This window comes from Mauremys reevesii, linkage group 6 (assembly GCF_016161935.1).
Source record: "Mauremys reevesii isolate NIE-2019 linkage group 6, ASM1616193v1, whole genome shotgun sequence".
NCBI classification, from domain to species: Eukaryota; Metazoa; Chordata; order Testudines; family Geoemydidae; genus Mauremys; species Mauremys reevesii.
In genome coordinates this window covers 26,275,507-26,292,041 of record NC_052628.1, presented here as the reverse complement: position 1 = coordinate 26,292,041, position 16,535 = coordinate 26,275,507, and the positions used below count along the sequence as shown (strand labels likewise).

The 16,535-nt window shown below is 37.8% G+C and overlaps 1 protein-coding gene across 4 annotated transcripts in view; it reads left to right on the top strand.

Moving 5' to 3' along the window:
• The window catches only part of RICTOR (RPTOR independent companion of MTOR complex 2), a 162,539-nt gene that overhangs the window by 23,164 nt on the left and 122,840 nt on the right, over nucleotides 1–16,535 (top strand). For 3 of the 4 annotated variants that reach the window (XR_005600238.1, XM_039543771.1, XM_039543772.1), the window contains exon 3: nucleotides 12,007–12,104. Coding sequence is in view for 3 of the 4 variants with exons in the window: in XM_039543771.1 (XP_039399705.1) it covers nucleotides 12,007–12,104 (98 nt within the window). In the remaining variant the exon portion in view is untranslated. Of the gene's footprint in view, nucleotides 1–2,910; nucleotides 2,984–12,006; nucleotides 12,105–16,535 lie in introns of all 4 variants that reach the window. The other variant, XM_039543773.1, reaches the window with a different exon arrangement.

Below are 16,535 nucleotides of genomic sequence, written 5' to 3'. Positions count from 1 at the left end.
GCGTCTAATCCTCCAAAAACACCACCATGTGCATAACTTTACTTAAATGAGCAGTCCCATTACCACAATAGTACTACTTATGTCTGTAGAGTTATGCACATGTAAGGGTTTGCAGCATTAGGTCCAGGAAAGCGATGCTAATAAACTTTAAATGGAGTAAGTCAGAAAGAATATCCCAAGCGAGCTAATTAACACATGACTTTAAAGTATACTTTATAAAGGGTTAGTTATTTCTCCAAATAGGTCACCTGGACCTCAGTTTCTTCTATTCTTCTCCAGTGAAATCAGTAGCCTTTACTTGATGCTGTGGGTAACTTTTGAAGCTCCATTGGTGTGGAGAGGAGGGGAAGAGGAAGTGCCGATTGGATCTGTCTTCTCTTCCCCGATCATCTGTCCCAATTCCTATCAAAGCAGGTGATTGATTTCCCTACTTCTCTGAAAGGGGAGACAAGTTTAGGAGGCTGAAATGGGACTGGACAGTCACATTTCTTCCTGTGTCTGATTATGCTTCAGTGTTGCGCCAAGGAGAAACCGGGCCTGTCTTATCTACTGCAGGATGAATCAGACCCCAGGCAGTCCATTTCTTTGAGTGCACTTGAGGAGGTGGTGCTAGTATGCAGTAGGTCCAGCAAAATCTAGAGATTTTCTTGACCCAGTTGTTTCTCCCTCTATGGACAGCGATTGTTTGCATCCGGGTAGTTTCTGGTTTGTATCTCACATGCCTCCATTAATGCAGGATTTTGGAGGTGCTCTGGTTCTGAGTTTTAACTATTAATGTGTTTGAATATCAGTTTTAGCTTGGTATTCAGTGCACGTTACATGTTGCTTGGTAATTTTCTAAACAATTTTTATGTAGACTCTTTTTGTGTGTGTGTGTGTGTGTGTGCAAGAAACTTCATTTTAAAGAGGTTTATCCTCTTAGTCTTCACTTTCCTAAAATAGCAACCATGGTTGTGGTACTTTTTATTCTTTCAAGCAGATACAATGCATGGAATTTTCTCTATTAACTTGTGCTCCCCTTTCTCTATAGCTGCCCACTCTCTCATTGCTGGGGCACTGATTGAGTTCCATTTTGCATTTAAAATGGAGATTCAATCTCTTATGTGAAAAATACAGCATCATCAAATTTACAGCACTTATTCTTTGAGTGAAAAATGAATTTACAAGTAAATTCATTTGATGTGCAAATTAATTAGAGTGGATAAACATACTTTTTTTCCCCAAAAACATTGATAAAAATTGGATTTTATTTACATTGGAGTTTATTTTGCTGTTTTTAATTTTTTTCTTTTTAAAAATAAACCTGTTTAAAATTAAATCTGAAAATAATACAAAATATGTTAAGGCCCATATTTATTAGTCTCTTAAACCAAAAAATAAATATGCTGAATCCATGACTGAGCCTCTATCAAAATCTTAATGTTAAAGGCTGCTTTTTCTATATAAAGAATGAATCAAGGGATAAAGGTAACTTTTGAGATAATGCTTTAAAAATATGGCACAATAGGTCATGTACCATATTAAGGACTTAATCTTGTGGGGGGCCCAGGGGCTGTGCTACTGGATATCCTAGACTGGTAAAGTCATCACAAAGTTGGGACATATCTCAGACACCAGGAGACGCTTTCATGTTTTTCGTCAGGGTTATCCATTGAACCTACCTACCTACTCCAATTTTATAGCTTTTCGCTACCTGAGCTCTGATTTTCTTAGTTCTCAAATTATGTCTCCACCCACCATGGAAATTTACTCTCCAACTCATGGAAGACTACTGGTGTGCCCAGTGAAACCAGCCCTTGCTTCTTGAAGTGTCTGTCTCTTTGCGTGAGTACACAGCGATACAGACAAACAGGAATGCATTAATATCTCAACGGCCTATAAGTAAATAAAATACTGCAGTGCAAAAGGTATGTGGGTTACACAAGCAGAGGTCTTGTTTTGTTAGTGTTTTTGTTTTCTTTCTGAGGGTAATGGTTGGGTGTGGCAGGGGAATTATGTAACAAGGGGAGAAGGAGCAGAGTGTGCAACCAGAAAGGAGCAGCACTGGTATCAAATCAGGATACTGTGAAAGGACAACATTCTTCAGAGAGCAGGCTCTAGTGTTGATTTTTAACTTCTGAAGACTGGGGGGGGGGGGGGGGGGGAAACCTGCCATGCCCACAGGTCCTAAAAAGATTCTGTAGGAAATATTTTCAAGAAAATACCTGTACCTCTAAGTAAAAAGGAACATATGCCAAATGTAAACAGTCCAACAAAAAGATGCAAGACTTGGCTGTCAGAATGAAACAACATTATGAAAAATGCTCTTCAGAAGGCAATGACTTTGAAGATGAAGTGCATCTCTGAACAGTCTGGGTCAATTGGTTAGTAAAATTATTTTTGCATTATTATGGACTGCCTTCTGTGTTTTATTATGATAAATGATAGCTTAGATTATTGTCATAAATTTGTGTTTTGGGTGGATTTCTTATGAATTTCAAAATATTTATGTTCAAAATATAATTGATATGTTTGTGGAGTACTTATCAATTACCATTTTTGCTCTTGTGGCTGGTCTTTTCAGATTTTTTTTTCTCAATATAATCATATCTAGGTGTAGCTTTCCTGTTTAAAAGTAAGGTTTTATTAGGCAATTTATGAATATTAACATTTTCAATGTTCTTTCAAACTGTTTGAGATGTTGCTAGAGTTAAGGATTTAAATAGACTTAGATAATCCTTATGATTTATTTATTTATTAATTTCCTTAATACTTGTCTTAGATTAAATTATATCATTTAAACAGTGGTACAAACTTCTGCAGTAGGTGGAATCTTTCATTTACAGTGTCATATTTTTTTTAAAGCTGTCATTGAGTAATACTCAGTGAGTTAGTGACTATTTTTATTTTTTTTAACCATTTTTGTTTCAGGGTCCATCTTAGACATAAGAGGTTATGAATGCCCATCATGAGTCATCTACTGGTACCACCAGCAGCATTGCAAGTAAGCATACATCAGATGGTAAACTACCTTTATTCTCCCCCAAGATGTACGGTGGAATTCAATGATCGACTTTTGAACTATTTATTAAGAACTGGCCTTTCTGATGACAATTCGTGAAGAAAATCATGACAACACAGGTGGAACTATCACGCCACAGTAGTCAACATAGGACTAAAGAGAAATGTGGAAGATATCCTGACTATACTGAAACATATTTGCATACCCTTGAATAAATTGCAGAAAGATTGCTGCTGTATTGTTGATTCTGTTGCAATTTTGAAAACTTGAAGAGACACTGAAGAAAGAAAAACCCAACAACAAAGTTCTGTTGCAGGCTGTAAAGAAGCAGATGGATTAAGCTCTTACTCTCATTTTCTTGCTAATATTTTCAACCCAGAATACCAGGGTAGATGCCTAACTGCTAAAGAATATGATGCAGCTGTGACATTGGTGACAATTAGATGCCCATCAGTCATGCCAATTGTAATAACCATTTAAGCAGCTAATGTTTTTTTTAAAAAAAGTTACACCATTGGACTGGTGGATGTCGTTAGCTAAGCACCTGTGCAGAGTTTGTTGACGTGCTAAACCAGCTTTTGACAGCAGTATCCTCTTCAACAGGTGAAGAATATTTTTTCATTTGAACTAATTCAAAGTTGGAAAATCTTTTGGGAGTTGAAAAAGCTGGAAAACTTGTTTTTCTCTTCCTGTCTCTGAATAAAAACAAGGAGGCAGGAGGGGATGAAATCAACTATTTTTAAAAGTCTGAAAGACAGCCTAAGTAATTTAGGAGACTGTTCTCTCATTTTCAAGAGACTTGGGCAAGTAGGGACTTATGCTCCCATTACTTTTACTTAGATGTATTTGAGAAGTTTCCCAGGCTGCCCTGAAATCAGTTTAATTCAATGAGTATGATTAATCTCTCTGTTTAATAAATCATTTAGTTGTAATTGTGACACATATTTTGATAAAAGATGTTTATGTATCCAAAACACCTCCAGTTATTTTATTTAATAAAAATACATTTTATATACAGTTTGTCTTTAATTAAATTCCAGTTACTGTCCTAATGCACTTGACACAAATAATGAGAGAAGTTAATTATTCATTTTCTAACATACTAAAAATGCACAATTAGTAAGAATTTGAAAATATTAAGTTATATAATTGCTTAAATAAATGTGATATAGTGTACCCTTCTAGGTCAAAAACAGATGTACCAAATGTAGTATAAAGATTCTACTTAATTGTAAATCAACATGATTTAATGGTTATACCAGCCAATGAGAGTGCCCCTTTTTTAGAAAATATCTGAAGTACAAATGGACAGGATTGATTTGATTTAAATCACTAGTCAGGAAGACTCAATTTAATCATGGTTTTCTACATAAAAGTGCATTCTTGTTGGTTGGTATAACCTTAATACATATTCTTCATAACTCAGAAATTAGATGTAGGTTTCATTTTTACAAGGTATACACTATACATTTTTAAACAGTGATTTATTTTGAAAACTTTTCAGATTAGTTTTACAGCTGTATCAGAAAATGAATGATTGTTTGGGCATTTCATTTACCAAAGGTAATTGAAGCAGATATTTCTGAAGTCATTGGGAGGTGAACTATCTCCAATTCAACAGATGGGTACCCAGAAATCACCTACTACAGGACAGGCCCAACAAGGAAAATAACAGAACACCACTGGCCATCACATACAGCCTCCAGCTAAAACCTCTCCAGCGCATTATCAACGATCTACAGCCTATCTTGGAAAACGATCCCTCGCTCTCACAGACCTTGGGAGGCAGGCCAGTCCTCGCTTACAGACAACCCCCCAACCCGAAGCAAATACTCACCAGCAACTACTCACCATACCACAGAAACACCAACCCAGGAACCAATCCCTGTAGCAAACCTCGGTGCCTACTCTGTCCCCATATCTACTCTGGCGACACCATCAGAGGACCCAACCACATCAGCCACACCATCAAGTGCTCGTTCACCTGCTCGTATACTAATGTTATATATGCCGTCATGTGCCATGTACATTGGCCAAACAGGACAGTCCCTACATAAAAGAATTAATGGACACAGATCGGACATCAGGAATGGTAACATACAAAAGCCAGTAGGTGAACACTTCAGTCTCCCTGGACATTCTATAACAGATATAAAAGTCACTATTCTTGAACAATAAAATTTCAGAAACAGACTTCAAAGAGAAATAGCAGAACTAAAATTCATTTCCAAATGTAACACCATTAATTTGGGCTTGAATAGGGACTGGGAGTGGCTGGCTCATTACAGAAACAGCTTTGCCTCTCCTGGAATTGACACCTCCTCATCTGTTGTTGGGAGTGGACTACATCCACCCTGATTGAATTGGCCCTGTCAACATTGGTTCTCCACTTGTGAGGTACTCCCTTCTCTCCATGTGTCATTATATAATGCCTGCATTTGTAACTTTCACTCCATGCATCTGAAGAAGTGAGGTGTTTTTTACCCACGAAAGCTTATGCCCAAATAAATTTGTTAGTTTTTAAGGTGCCACCAGACTCCTTGTTGTTTCCAGTTCAACAGGTTAATCATTAATATTTGGAGGATTTTCTTGCCATGCTGTATTAGGAGGAGAACATCACCAGACAGACATTTAAATTGTTTTATTTAACTAAAACAACAGCATTATGGATTCTGGATTTTTTTTCTTCAACAGGAAACTTACAATATTTTAACAAAAAAGCATATGTCTCTCGCTTCTCACATTTATCTCCAGACTTCTCCTTTTCCAAATCTATTCCGCCCCCAACAATCTTCTATTTATTGAACTTTTCTGAAACTTTGCACTTTTAGAGAGAGGTAAGGGATTGACCCCTGTGTACACAAATTTGCAGAGGGACTATAGAGTTGAGATCTATTATTTCTCCCCTCTATTTATTTATTTATTTATTTTATTTATTTATTTTAAAAACATTTTTGCTATTAACAAGCATGTTACCTCTGGAGAGACAAATCTACAGTTTGAGAACTGCAAAACTAAGCATCTCTGATGGTGTGTCTTCTAGACTGAGCACTGAGTTCCATTGGGTATATAGAAAGATTAACCTAAATCTATACAGAAGCCTATGGAACCTCATAAGCTTGTGTCCCTAATACATGAACTATTGGAACTCATTTACAAACTTTTCTTAAACATTACATGAATATATTGTCTTTTATATATAGAATTAGAATTTAAAATCCCTATTCCATGATGAGATAACTTTGAGCTATAATGTATCTTAATTAAAACTATCTTTTAATTTGGATTTTTTATTTAAATCGGATTTTTGAGGGAAAAAACTATTTTTAAAATTAATTTTTTTTTTCATCTTGCAAATGGAAAAGCTGATTAAAATTGATTTAAATTGAGGCTTTCCACTTCATGATTTAAATTGCCTTGATTTAAATTAATTCACCTGTTAATCTTTTTCTTTGTCCCAGTTATCTAATAGAATTTCACATATCCATTTCACATAATGCTCATTTTACTAGTACAGCTCTCTAAACTAATATATTAATTGCAATTTAAAATCCAGATTCACCAGTGAGTTTTGGGAGCTTTGTACTGCTCAATCACGTCAGCGTGATGGGGGAATATGTGAAAAAAAATCCAGTATTTAAAAATCAATTTAGTCTAGTCGGGGACCACAAACATTAAGATGCCTTAATCCTAATCCTATAGTTATTTCATTGTCACTGCAGGGCAGAGTTAAGCATGTTTGGGTCATTAACTGTATATTTTTAACATATTTGGATTTCTTTTAAGTGTAATATTAAACCCAGAAAATGTAGTTATGCATTTTTTAATGATTATTATTTAAGATAATTGCATCTCTGTAATTTTTTTAAAAAATCTTAAATTACTGATACCTGCTCTCAACTAAATTCCATCTTTTAAGTCTGGGAATCATATACTCTGTGTAAAGTCTTCAGAGATTCTTTTAATTGTGTGTACAGTATCTAGCACAATGGGGTTCTGATCATTGATTGAGGACAAGGTGCAAATAAATAATCCTTAATCTGTTCTTTGAAAAAGCAGCATGGTGTGTCTGAGAATAATACCTACAATTCTTAGAAATCAGATGCATTGTCTACTTGAGCGAAGGAACTCAATTTTTTGGAGTAGTTTCTGAATACTGGACTTCACATGCATATGGGTGTGAATTCAGAGTGCTTATTTTCATTGTGAGTAGTTGATTTCCCTCCAGACATTATTTCAATAAATTGATAGTGAAGGTTATGCCTTCGTTCACATGCAGTGCCTCAGGTTGCATTGTATACTGATAAAACATTGTTTATTGACTTCTTAATGAGCCTGATTTGTGACGATCTTCCAAACTTGCATGAGCAACTTGATAAACTCTGAGTACTTGTGAAGAACTTTCACTTTCAAAAAATAATTTCTGTCTACTTATCTCTGACCAGTGATTGATTCCATTGAATGTTTCTAGTCAAATTATTCCTTATGTTCTGCTTAATTCCTGTGAACAGCATTGAGTTTGGAAGGCTGTTCTCAAAGGCTTGTTTGCAAAGAACTGCATTGCACCCAGAGACTTTGAGTAATCTCCATGTGATTCAAGTATAACACAGTGGTTGTCTGGGATTGTTTATTAATTCTGTGGTCCTTTTAAAGTGAGGAAGGAAAAAATTTTTATATAATTTTTAATCAGAATTGTTAAATGAGGTTCTGTATGCATTGTAGTTGTACATTTAGTCCCAGGATATTAGAGAGACAAGGTAGTACAATAAAAGATGTGCCTCACCCATTTTGTGTGTCTAAATAAAATTTTGTGAGGTGAAAGGAGTTCCTGACCTTTAGTTTTAGTTACTTGAGAGAAGACCTTAAGGAAGTTTTCTGTTTGAGCTCACTTTTAGCACTTAGACCATTTGTTTTCAAACTGTGAGGCATTCCCCCCGGGCAGGGTGCAGCGAGGTTATCAGGGGTCAGTGAGTGAGGTCTCCACAGGGCTGCGGCCAGCCAAGTGTCCGGATCAAGGCAGGACAGGACCCCTCCTTTAGCAGAGGTGGTAAAGGAGATGGGGAGAGCGCGGCCCATTCCAGCCCTCCCCAGGCAGCAGCCTGCTGCTCTCCCCTCCATGATTTCTGGAGACTCCTTCAACGCTCTTCCTGCTGCTGCCCTGGCCTGGATGCCCACTCGTCAACAGCCCTGGGTATTTTTAAACCCTCCGGAGCCTGTGGGAGTGAGAGGCTCTGGCAGGGGAGAGGGAAGGCGAGGACTCCCTGTCCATTCCATGCCATGCTGCCATGGGCTCCTCTGGGGGTGGAGCCAACCAAATGATGCCACCACTGTGCTCCTCTTGGTGAGTCACTTTCTGCCCTAAATGGGAGTGAGTTAGTGGGGGGCTGTTATGAGACTCCAGTGTAGAAGGGAAAGTTTGGGAAGTTCTGCTTTAGACTACATTTATAGGATCCTCTGATATAAGTGATATTGGCTGGTGCTTCAGCCTGCTGTTTCCACTGTAAATATACTCACAATACATGCACTGGTTATTGTATTAACTACTGATCAAGCATCTTGAAAGGGATGTGTGTGAAAGTACACATTAATTAAACTCATTTATAGAGTCATTGACATGTTTGTGGAAATCTACCATGCTTCCTGTTTGTTCTGCCAGTATATACTAAACAGGAACAGTGGTTGGAACATTATTTTTACATGTGGTCAGACAATGCTGCCAAATCTGCTAAGGGAAGGTGGTACCACTGGTGCTAGTGTGGTGATTACAGTTTGTGGTCCTTCCCTGCACTTTATGAAGTAGAGCTCTGTGGTGATATCCTGAACACGCTAGAGAATGGAATCTCTGACTCGCGTTATGATTCTGGTGGGGTAAATGTGGTATCTCCATCCTCAAGTGCTTAAGTTATGAGAATTTTGTGAAATATGGATTCTTCTTGCTTTCTGATTTTGCATTTTTAGTGTACGTTTGTGTTACATTTTCAAGCTTTTCTCCATAACCAGGAGGGCTAAAACTTTTTTTAAAATGAAAACTTGATTCCAGGAGCTAGTGTTTCAGGAAAACTAAACATGAGTTGGCAACACTGCTAATCATACCTTCCTACCTTTTCCTACTATTTATAGGAAATTTCAATCCATTATTTTGCAAATATATACACACACCAGTTCTGGACTTTCCCCCTGCTGCCATGATATAAGAATTTACAGGGATGTCAGGGAGAGAGTCCTGCACCGAATCTTGGATCTTTGATTCAAGGGGAATCCAATTAGCTGCAGAACCTCAGATCTGTTTAGGGTGAGGATATATATCTCAATTGCAGGTAGGAAAAGAATGGCTAGCGCCAGGCTGAGCCAGATTACTTTCCTTAAATTGTTCACTCTGTATTGTTTTACTCCACCCCTCACACTGGTATTTCTCATCTTACATCTCATCTCATCTTTTTTTTTAATTCAAGTTTATTTCTGGTAATGATATGAAAATGAGCCATACCTCTTTTACCTAGTTAGAATCCATTCCCTGTGAATATTGATTGAAACTAAGGTTTGAGTTGATACTTGACCTACATGCTGACTACTTCATACTTCTTTCCTGAACTAGTAGCAAAGAATCCTGTGGCACCTTATAGACTAACAGACGTTTTGCAGAACCAGACTAACCAGAACCAGACTAACACGGCTACCCCTCTGATACTTGTCTCCTGAACTAGTGTATTCTGAGGTGGTATTCTGTAATTCTTTATCAGCATGGTCCTTCTGCGGTTGTATATTGCTGGTATGAACGGATTATAATGGATCAAATTGTTTTGCTCGTTTTTGTAGTTTAGTAATAGAAAAGACCTCTTGTCCTTTGAATTTCCTGCTTGTATTGTAGATTGTACTGGAGTCCCTTCTCCAGGACAGGAAGTTTGTGCTGCAATGAGATCTTAACTGGGGGATTGGGATTTTTTTTTTCTTTTCTTTTCCTATTTGATGGTAGGGGTTTTGGAAAGTATCTAGGACTCTGAGTTACATGAAAATTTGGGATACTTTCTGGCCCCTCGATAAGCTGGAAAATTAGTTTAGCAAGATTTCTCTCAAGATTTGCAGTCTGTATGAATAAGAATTATTGTATCATTAGAGAAATGGAAATGTACTTGCCTATAATTCAGCCTCTCTGAAGGTATAACTATATTCCCGTTTGCCCACCTGCCTTCCTCTCAGAGTTTAAACTTTTTATTAGCTTAAGTCTGATCATTTAAGGAGTTCTTTGCTCCCGTTTATGAAAGAACTGAAGCTGAACATTTTAGAAGGCCCAGAAGTATTGGCATCTGAGTGTTACAGGTCCAAAAGCTTTTGTGAGTTAGGGAATTTCCCACCTATGCCATGCTAAAAGCAAAAACCAAAAGAATAGGAGTCAGTTAAATTATATTTTCAGAGAAGACAAATAGCAGGCTGCTAAGGCCCTGAAATTAGGGGTTATGACCTAAACTGACAGCAGTACCATAAGTATACCCTGGCATCATCCTCTTTAATTTTCCTTTGTTATGGCTTTGACAGCTTGAAGCATGTAAAACTGGATAAAGTGCTAGAAAAATAAACTATACAGAACAATCCTGAACTTGGCTCATGATGGACCTGTCAACAGAATCTCTTCCATCTTTAAATTGTATGATCCCCTGAAAAGTAAATGCTTTTGATGTGGTATCCAAATATGTGTAGAATTTTTTTTATATCAACCTCCATTTGTTTAGTGGGTTTTATTTGGTTTAACCCTGATGCATAACGTTCTACCATACACTCCCTCCCCAAGCTATCCTGTATGTGTTTGACCACGTATCTGATTGATAATGCTTACTGACTGTTCAGTTGGAAGTTAGACTGGAGTAAATTTTGTTGGAATAAAGGTTGCATTTCCTAGTGGTAGGGCAGGCTAGTGCCCTGTTCTTCTACATCAGTTTAGGGTATGTCTTGAGTAGAGACTTGCCCATTTATTCAGATTTTGTGTTCTGCAGTAAATCTCTTTTTGAACAACCGAGACCACTAACACGTTTGTGGAGCTATGGGGGATAGTGCTGTCTGTGATTAGAGCAGTCATTTTCAAACTTGTTTGCACAGAGCTGGCTGGTCAGAAGGTGCTTGCTGTCCTTTTTTTCCAGCTGCAACTTTAATTAAGACAGTAGAAAATGCATTCAATATTTCACTAATAATTCTTATCCAGTCTGTGATAGGATTACTTAAAAGGGCTAATGTCCATGTTCTCAGTTGTAGCTGGTCTTGGCTGCTTTAGAAAAGCAGTTCCCTGAGTCTGGAGATTACTATAGATCCACCCCCATGCAAACTCCTCCTTGTTGCTGCTTCCTAGCGGACGGGGAAGTAGTGGTCCGTCTCCAGCTGTAGTATGGCCTGGGGTAGTGGTTGGTTGGAAAATATAAGGTATTAATATCAGAAAAGTTAAGAAGGTGAATATTTTATTGAACATGGTACAGCTGCTGTTAAACAATTCATGCCTACAATTTGGCATCATGGAAGAATAGCCTCTGGCTAAGGCACTGCACTAGTATTTGAGATAACAGGTTCACTTCCTAATTTGACCACAGTATTCCTGCGTGACACTGAACAAGTCACTCGCTCTGTGCTTTAATTCACAGTCTGTAAAAAGGAAGTAATACTTCCTTAACTCTGAGGTGCTGAGAATAAATAATGAATTACTCAGGTATTGTAGTGTTGGAGAATATATAAATATCTAGATTTACAATTTGCTGAAGTTTGCTTAATACAGGGTATTGCTAAAATTTTCCTTTGAAACAGGAGTGTGTCCGCTTCTTGGGCTTGTGCCGTTTACTCTGGGAACTCAAATATGCATATTGTGGTGCTAGGTGGAAGCCAAATCAGAACTCTTTGAAGAAAAAAGACTAGATCCTTAACCAAAGCAGGAAAAATAAACAGGGTACCTATTATGTTTGGGAAAATATGTGATGAATGCTTGTTTTTTCTGAATCATATCTACCAATAATCTATTTCTTTTGCAGAACCCTATGATAACTTGAGGGAGATTCTCCAAAATGTGGCCAAATTACAAGGTGTTTCAAATATGAGAAAACTAGGCCACTTGAATAATTTTACTAAGGTAAGAACTTAACTGGTACAGCTTGTTTAGTGGTCAGATATTTTAATGATTATTTTATTTGTACTATGCCAGATGTTTGTTTAGGAGCCTCACAATAGTCCCTGCCACAAAGAGTTTACCATTCAGAATTCAGATATGACACCATGGTGATAGAGAACAAACAAGATCATGCATTAGTTCACTTACCTCTTAGTGGCTGAATTTTTGTTTGTTTAATTCACTCATGGGTTGTGTGACAGAAGTGAGTTTTAGTGGAGATTTGAATTACATGAGCAAAGCTAGGATAGGTTTGAGAGGAGAATGGAGTTGCAAGGAAAAAGGAATGGAGATGTTTGGGGTGCGGGGGGAGTGGGAGGAAAAGAAGAGTGTTTCCGGAGATCTGGGGAAAGTGAAAGGAGACTAATTCAGATATAGGTAGGCCTGTAGAGGGGAGGTGACTTGCCCAAGGTCACCCAGCGAGGTTAGCAGCAGAGCCAAGAACAGGATCAAATCTTCTGAGTCTGAGTGCAGTGCACTGTTCATTGGACCAGTTATATTATTTATATTGTACTATTAACTGCTTCAATCTATTCCTTATGTCATAAAATCATTTTTTGCAAATGCTTAATGTGTAATACCTAGATGTCTGAGCATCATGGAGTCTTTTGCATACAGATGTGAGCTGGGACTTTTCATACTTACTATTTTAAAATATGTATAGTGCTTTACAGGCAGATCAGAAGCCTTATCTCAGTTTCCTAGGCTTATTTTAAATTTTGTTTAACTTTGACATGAACGTGAGATTTTCCCATAGAGACACTAATGATCCTGAAACTCATCGGGATATACCTTGGCTTCCTATTATCTTCACATCCCAATTTCTATGCCAACTGTGGTTCTTGAGAATTGCAGCTGAGGACCAATACTTTGTAGCCGTATCGTGCAGTCTCTTTCCTGTTCTTTGATACTGTAGTTACCAAACCTAGCAGTAATTATGGTCTCAAAATTTGAGGCTCGAAGCATCCAAATATACTGTTATCTGTGCAACCGAAGACACTATCATCCACAGGCCTGAAGGACAGAGATAGTTTCCTTCCACCTAGTTCAGAATTCTGTGAAAATTCCGTGAAATTCCAGGAAGATTAGGAAAGAGCAATTAGTGGCAGAACTGTAAGTAGACCAACTTCTAATACTGTTTTGTACACTGACAAACAGCTCTTTTTTTTTCCCCTTGACAAATATATATGAAATACCTGTCTCTTTGCAGAGTATATTGTATATTTATTGAAAATATCATATAATTGTTTCTAGCTTGATTCAAAACAATGTCTTGAAACTTTGAAATAAGATGAATGACATAATCGGGGTTAGGTTCTCAGGTTTTCAGTGTCTTGCAAAAGATTAGAGTTTTAAAAGTGATTATAGAATTCCAACCCACTGCAAATAGTCTAAATATTTCTGCTTTTGTGTCAGTTTGGTATTCCTAAGACTTACTTTTACAAAGTGCATACTTTTTCTCTTCAAAAAGCAGTTTTGACTTATCTAATACGTTTTTTTCATTTTTCGTAGATATGAGTGTATATGTGAAATATTTGAAGAAATAGTTTACTGCTAAGGTGAATCTTATAGATCCCCACACTTGAGACTGTCTGCAGCATATTACTGACAGAGCTGAGTAACAAGCCAAGAATTTCGAACCCTAGGCAGAGCCAGTTATGTGACCCTAGAAAACATACTGACCCAGATACCAAGTGCCAGTTTCCTATTTATAGGCAGTATTATTGTAGCCATGTTGATCCCAGGATATTTAGAGATACTAGATGTTTACTCTTTAATTCATTATGCTTCCCTATCTTATGGTTTTATTTTTCTTTAGTAAGGAAAAATGAAGGAGTAAACGTGGTCTGTTTTAGATGTACAGTAGAAATGATTTTCTATTTTAATACTTGATTATCTCTTCCTGGAACAAGTGACTTCTGGCCATATTTACCATTTTATGTTCAAAGAATCAGTGAATAGGATGTGATGAGGCTTACCTTTATTTCCAAATCAGAGAATCAATATTTTTTCCTGTTTGCTTCTATTTATATATTCCTTTTACAGTTTCCTTGTGAATGCCATCAAACAGTTACTTTTTTGGCTAAATTTCTCCTCTGTTCAGCTATATTTCAGAAAAAGACAGGAGTACATATGACTAATTGAATATGAACTCTCTATGAAGCAGTGGTGGAATTTGATACAAGTAGGGAGTCAGGATTTAAATTGGTTTTTAATTTAAGCAGGTATTTCAGATTCAGCCGGATTCTTTATTTAAGTAAACTAATGTAAATGTTCCCACCATCTTGTCTTCCCTCTGTTTGCTTTCCCTAAATTATGTCCCATGCTCTAGAATGTGTTGCATTTACTTCTGCTGCATCAATAGTATAACATTCAACATATCTCCTAAAAGATAGACGCTATATGTTTTATGCATATGACCTTAAGCCAAGAATGTAGAAACCTAATCTAAATACAACTGTTTGTTTCAGTAATTAGTAGTTACTAGTAAGTAGTAGTAATTAGATCAGTAGTTGCTGATCCAGTAACTGCTTCCAAGTTTTCCTCTAGATACCTGTTTTTATATTCAAAAGTGGACTGCCAGATTTGCAAAGTCTCTTTGCTTTGTGGGAAAAATTGGAACATTTTTAAAATAAGTCCAGAGTGCTGTTAGAGTCTTAAGTTAATGTTCCTTTTTTTGGGGGGGGGGGGGGGTGTTGTTTAGATCAAAGTGTCTCTAAACTGAAGAGCACACTATCTTGTATCTTCACACAGTTTTCGGGTTGAAAAGTTGCTTCTACTCTAGGATCTATCTATGGATTTACCCATAAGAGACTTTTTGTTTAATTCAGCTTACAGCCATCATTTCTCCTCATAATGTTTCTACATTAAGAACATATTTTCTGTTGGTTAGAGGCAGTACATGAAGCAGAAACAAGTGAGCTTGATTTTCATAAGCTAGTTTGATGCTTCCATGCTAAGGAAAGTAAGACGTATTTTTCAAGAATAAACATAATTTGGAATCCATTACTGAGGTGTTTATACAAAGTAGCTTCTTTGGAGAAGTTAAACATTGTTTTAAATTATGAAACTTTGCATGTTTGCAGAAATAAATTTAATGTACAGAAGTGCAGCCAATTCATATAATCGGTGTAGCACAAAATAAAGATGTATTTAGAAGGACCTGAAAAGCTATTTATTGCATTACAGTAACTCCTCACTTAAACAACGTTAACCGGGACAATGTTCATTGTTATGTTGCTGATCTATTAGGGAACAAGCTCGTTTAAAGTTGCGCAATGTTCCCTTATAAGGTCGTGTGGCAGCTGCCTGCATTGTCCACTACTTGCCAGATTCTCTGGAAGAGCAGACCCTCCTTGTGGGCATTAGAACCGGGGGGGGGGCAGCCCTCCCCCCCATCAGCTCCCCTAAATTCCCTTTAAGGTACTGGCTTGGCAGCTGCCCAGCAGCAGTTCAGCTGTCCCTCCCGCCACTGCTATGCTCCTGCCCTGCCCTCTGCCTTGGAGCTGCTCCCGGGAGCTTCCTGCTTGCTGTGGGGGACGGGGTGTGTGTGTGTGTGTGTGTGCTGATATCACTATGTTCCCCTGCCCCCGCTCCGTACCCCCTTTCCGCAAAGTGGAGGAGGGAGGGCTCAGGGACAAAGGAGGGAGCTTGCTGGAAGTTGTGGCTTCCTGTCTGGACTGGCTGATCTGCTTAAAAGGGCAACGTACTTGAAGTAGGGTCAGCGTACTTAAAGGAGCAATGCACGTCTCTCTCTCACTCATGCACGCACCGCCCAGCACTTTGGAAAGTCAGCACCTGTGTAGCCATGCATGTGTTGTCAGGAGGAGGGAGCTCTAGTTGAATAGTGTGGGCTCATCATGTTCACTTTTTGCAAGGAAGTGTTTGCAGCCATTGCTCTGCATCTATTGTGTTTCCTCCCTCCTGCCTCAGTCCATGCTGCCTTGTAGAGTGTGAGGCTACATTAACAACAGCGTATTAACCCTTGAGGGCTCAGCCAAGTGCTAGTTCATCGTTTAGTAGAAAGGCATTCCCTGTGAAATATTCCACCCTCTTACTCCACCACCCCCACCAAGCTTCACAATCATTCATTGCTGTGTACAATATTAAACTGTTAGTTTAAAATTGTTTAAAACTTATACTGTATATGTATATGTGGCAAAAGACCACCTTGGCTTAACCATGAGATCTTGCTTGATTTAAAATAAAAAGGAGTCATATAAAAAATGGAAACTAGGACAAATTACAAAGGATGAATATAGGCAAACAGCACAGGAATGCAGGGGCAAGATTAGAAAGGCAAAGGCACAAAATGAGCTTAAACTAACTACGGGACTAAAGGGAAACAAGAAGACTTTTTATCAATACATTAGAAGCAAGAGGAAGACCAAGGAC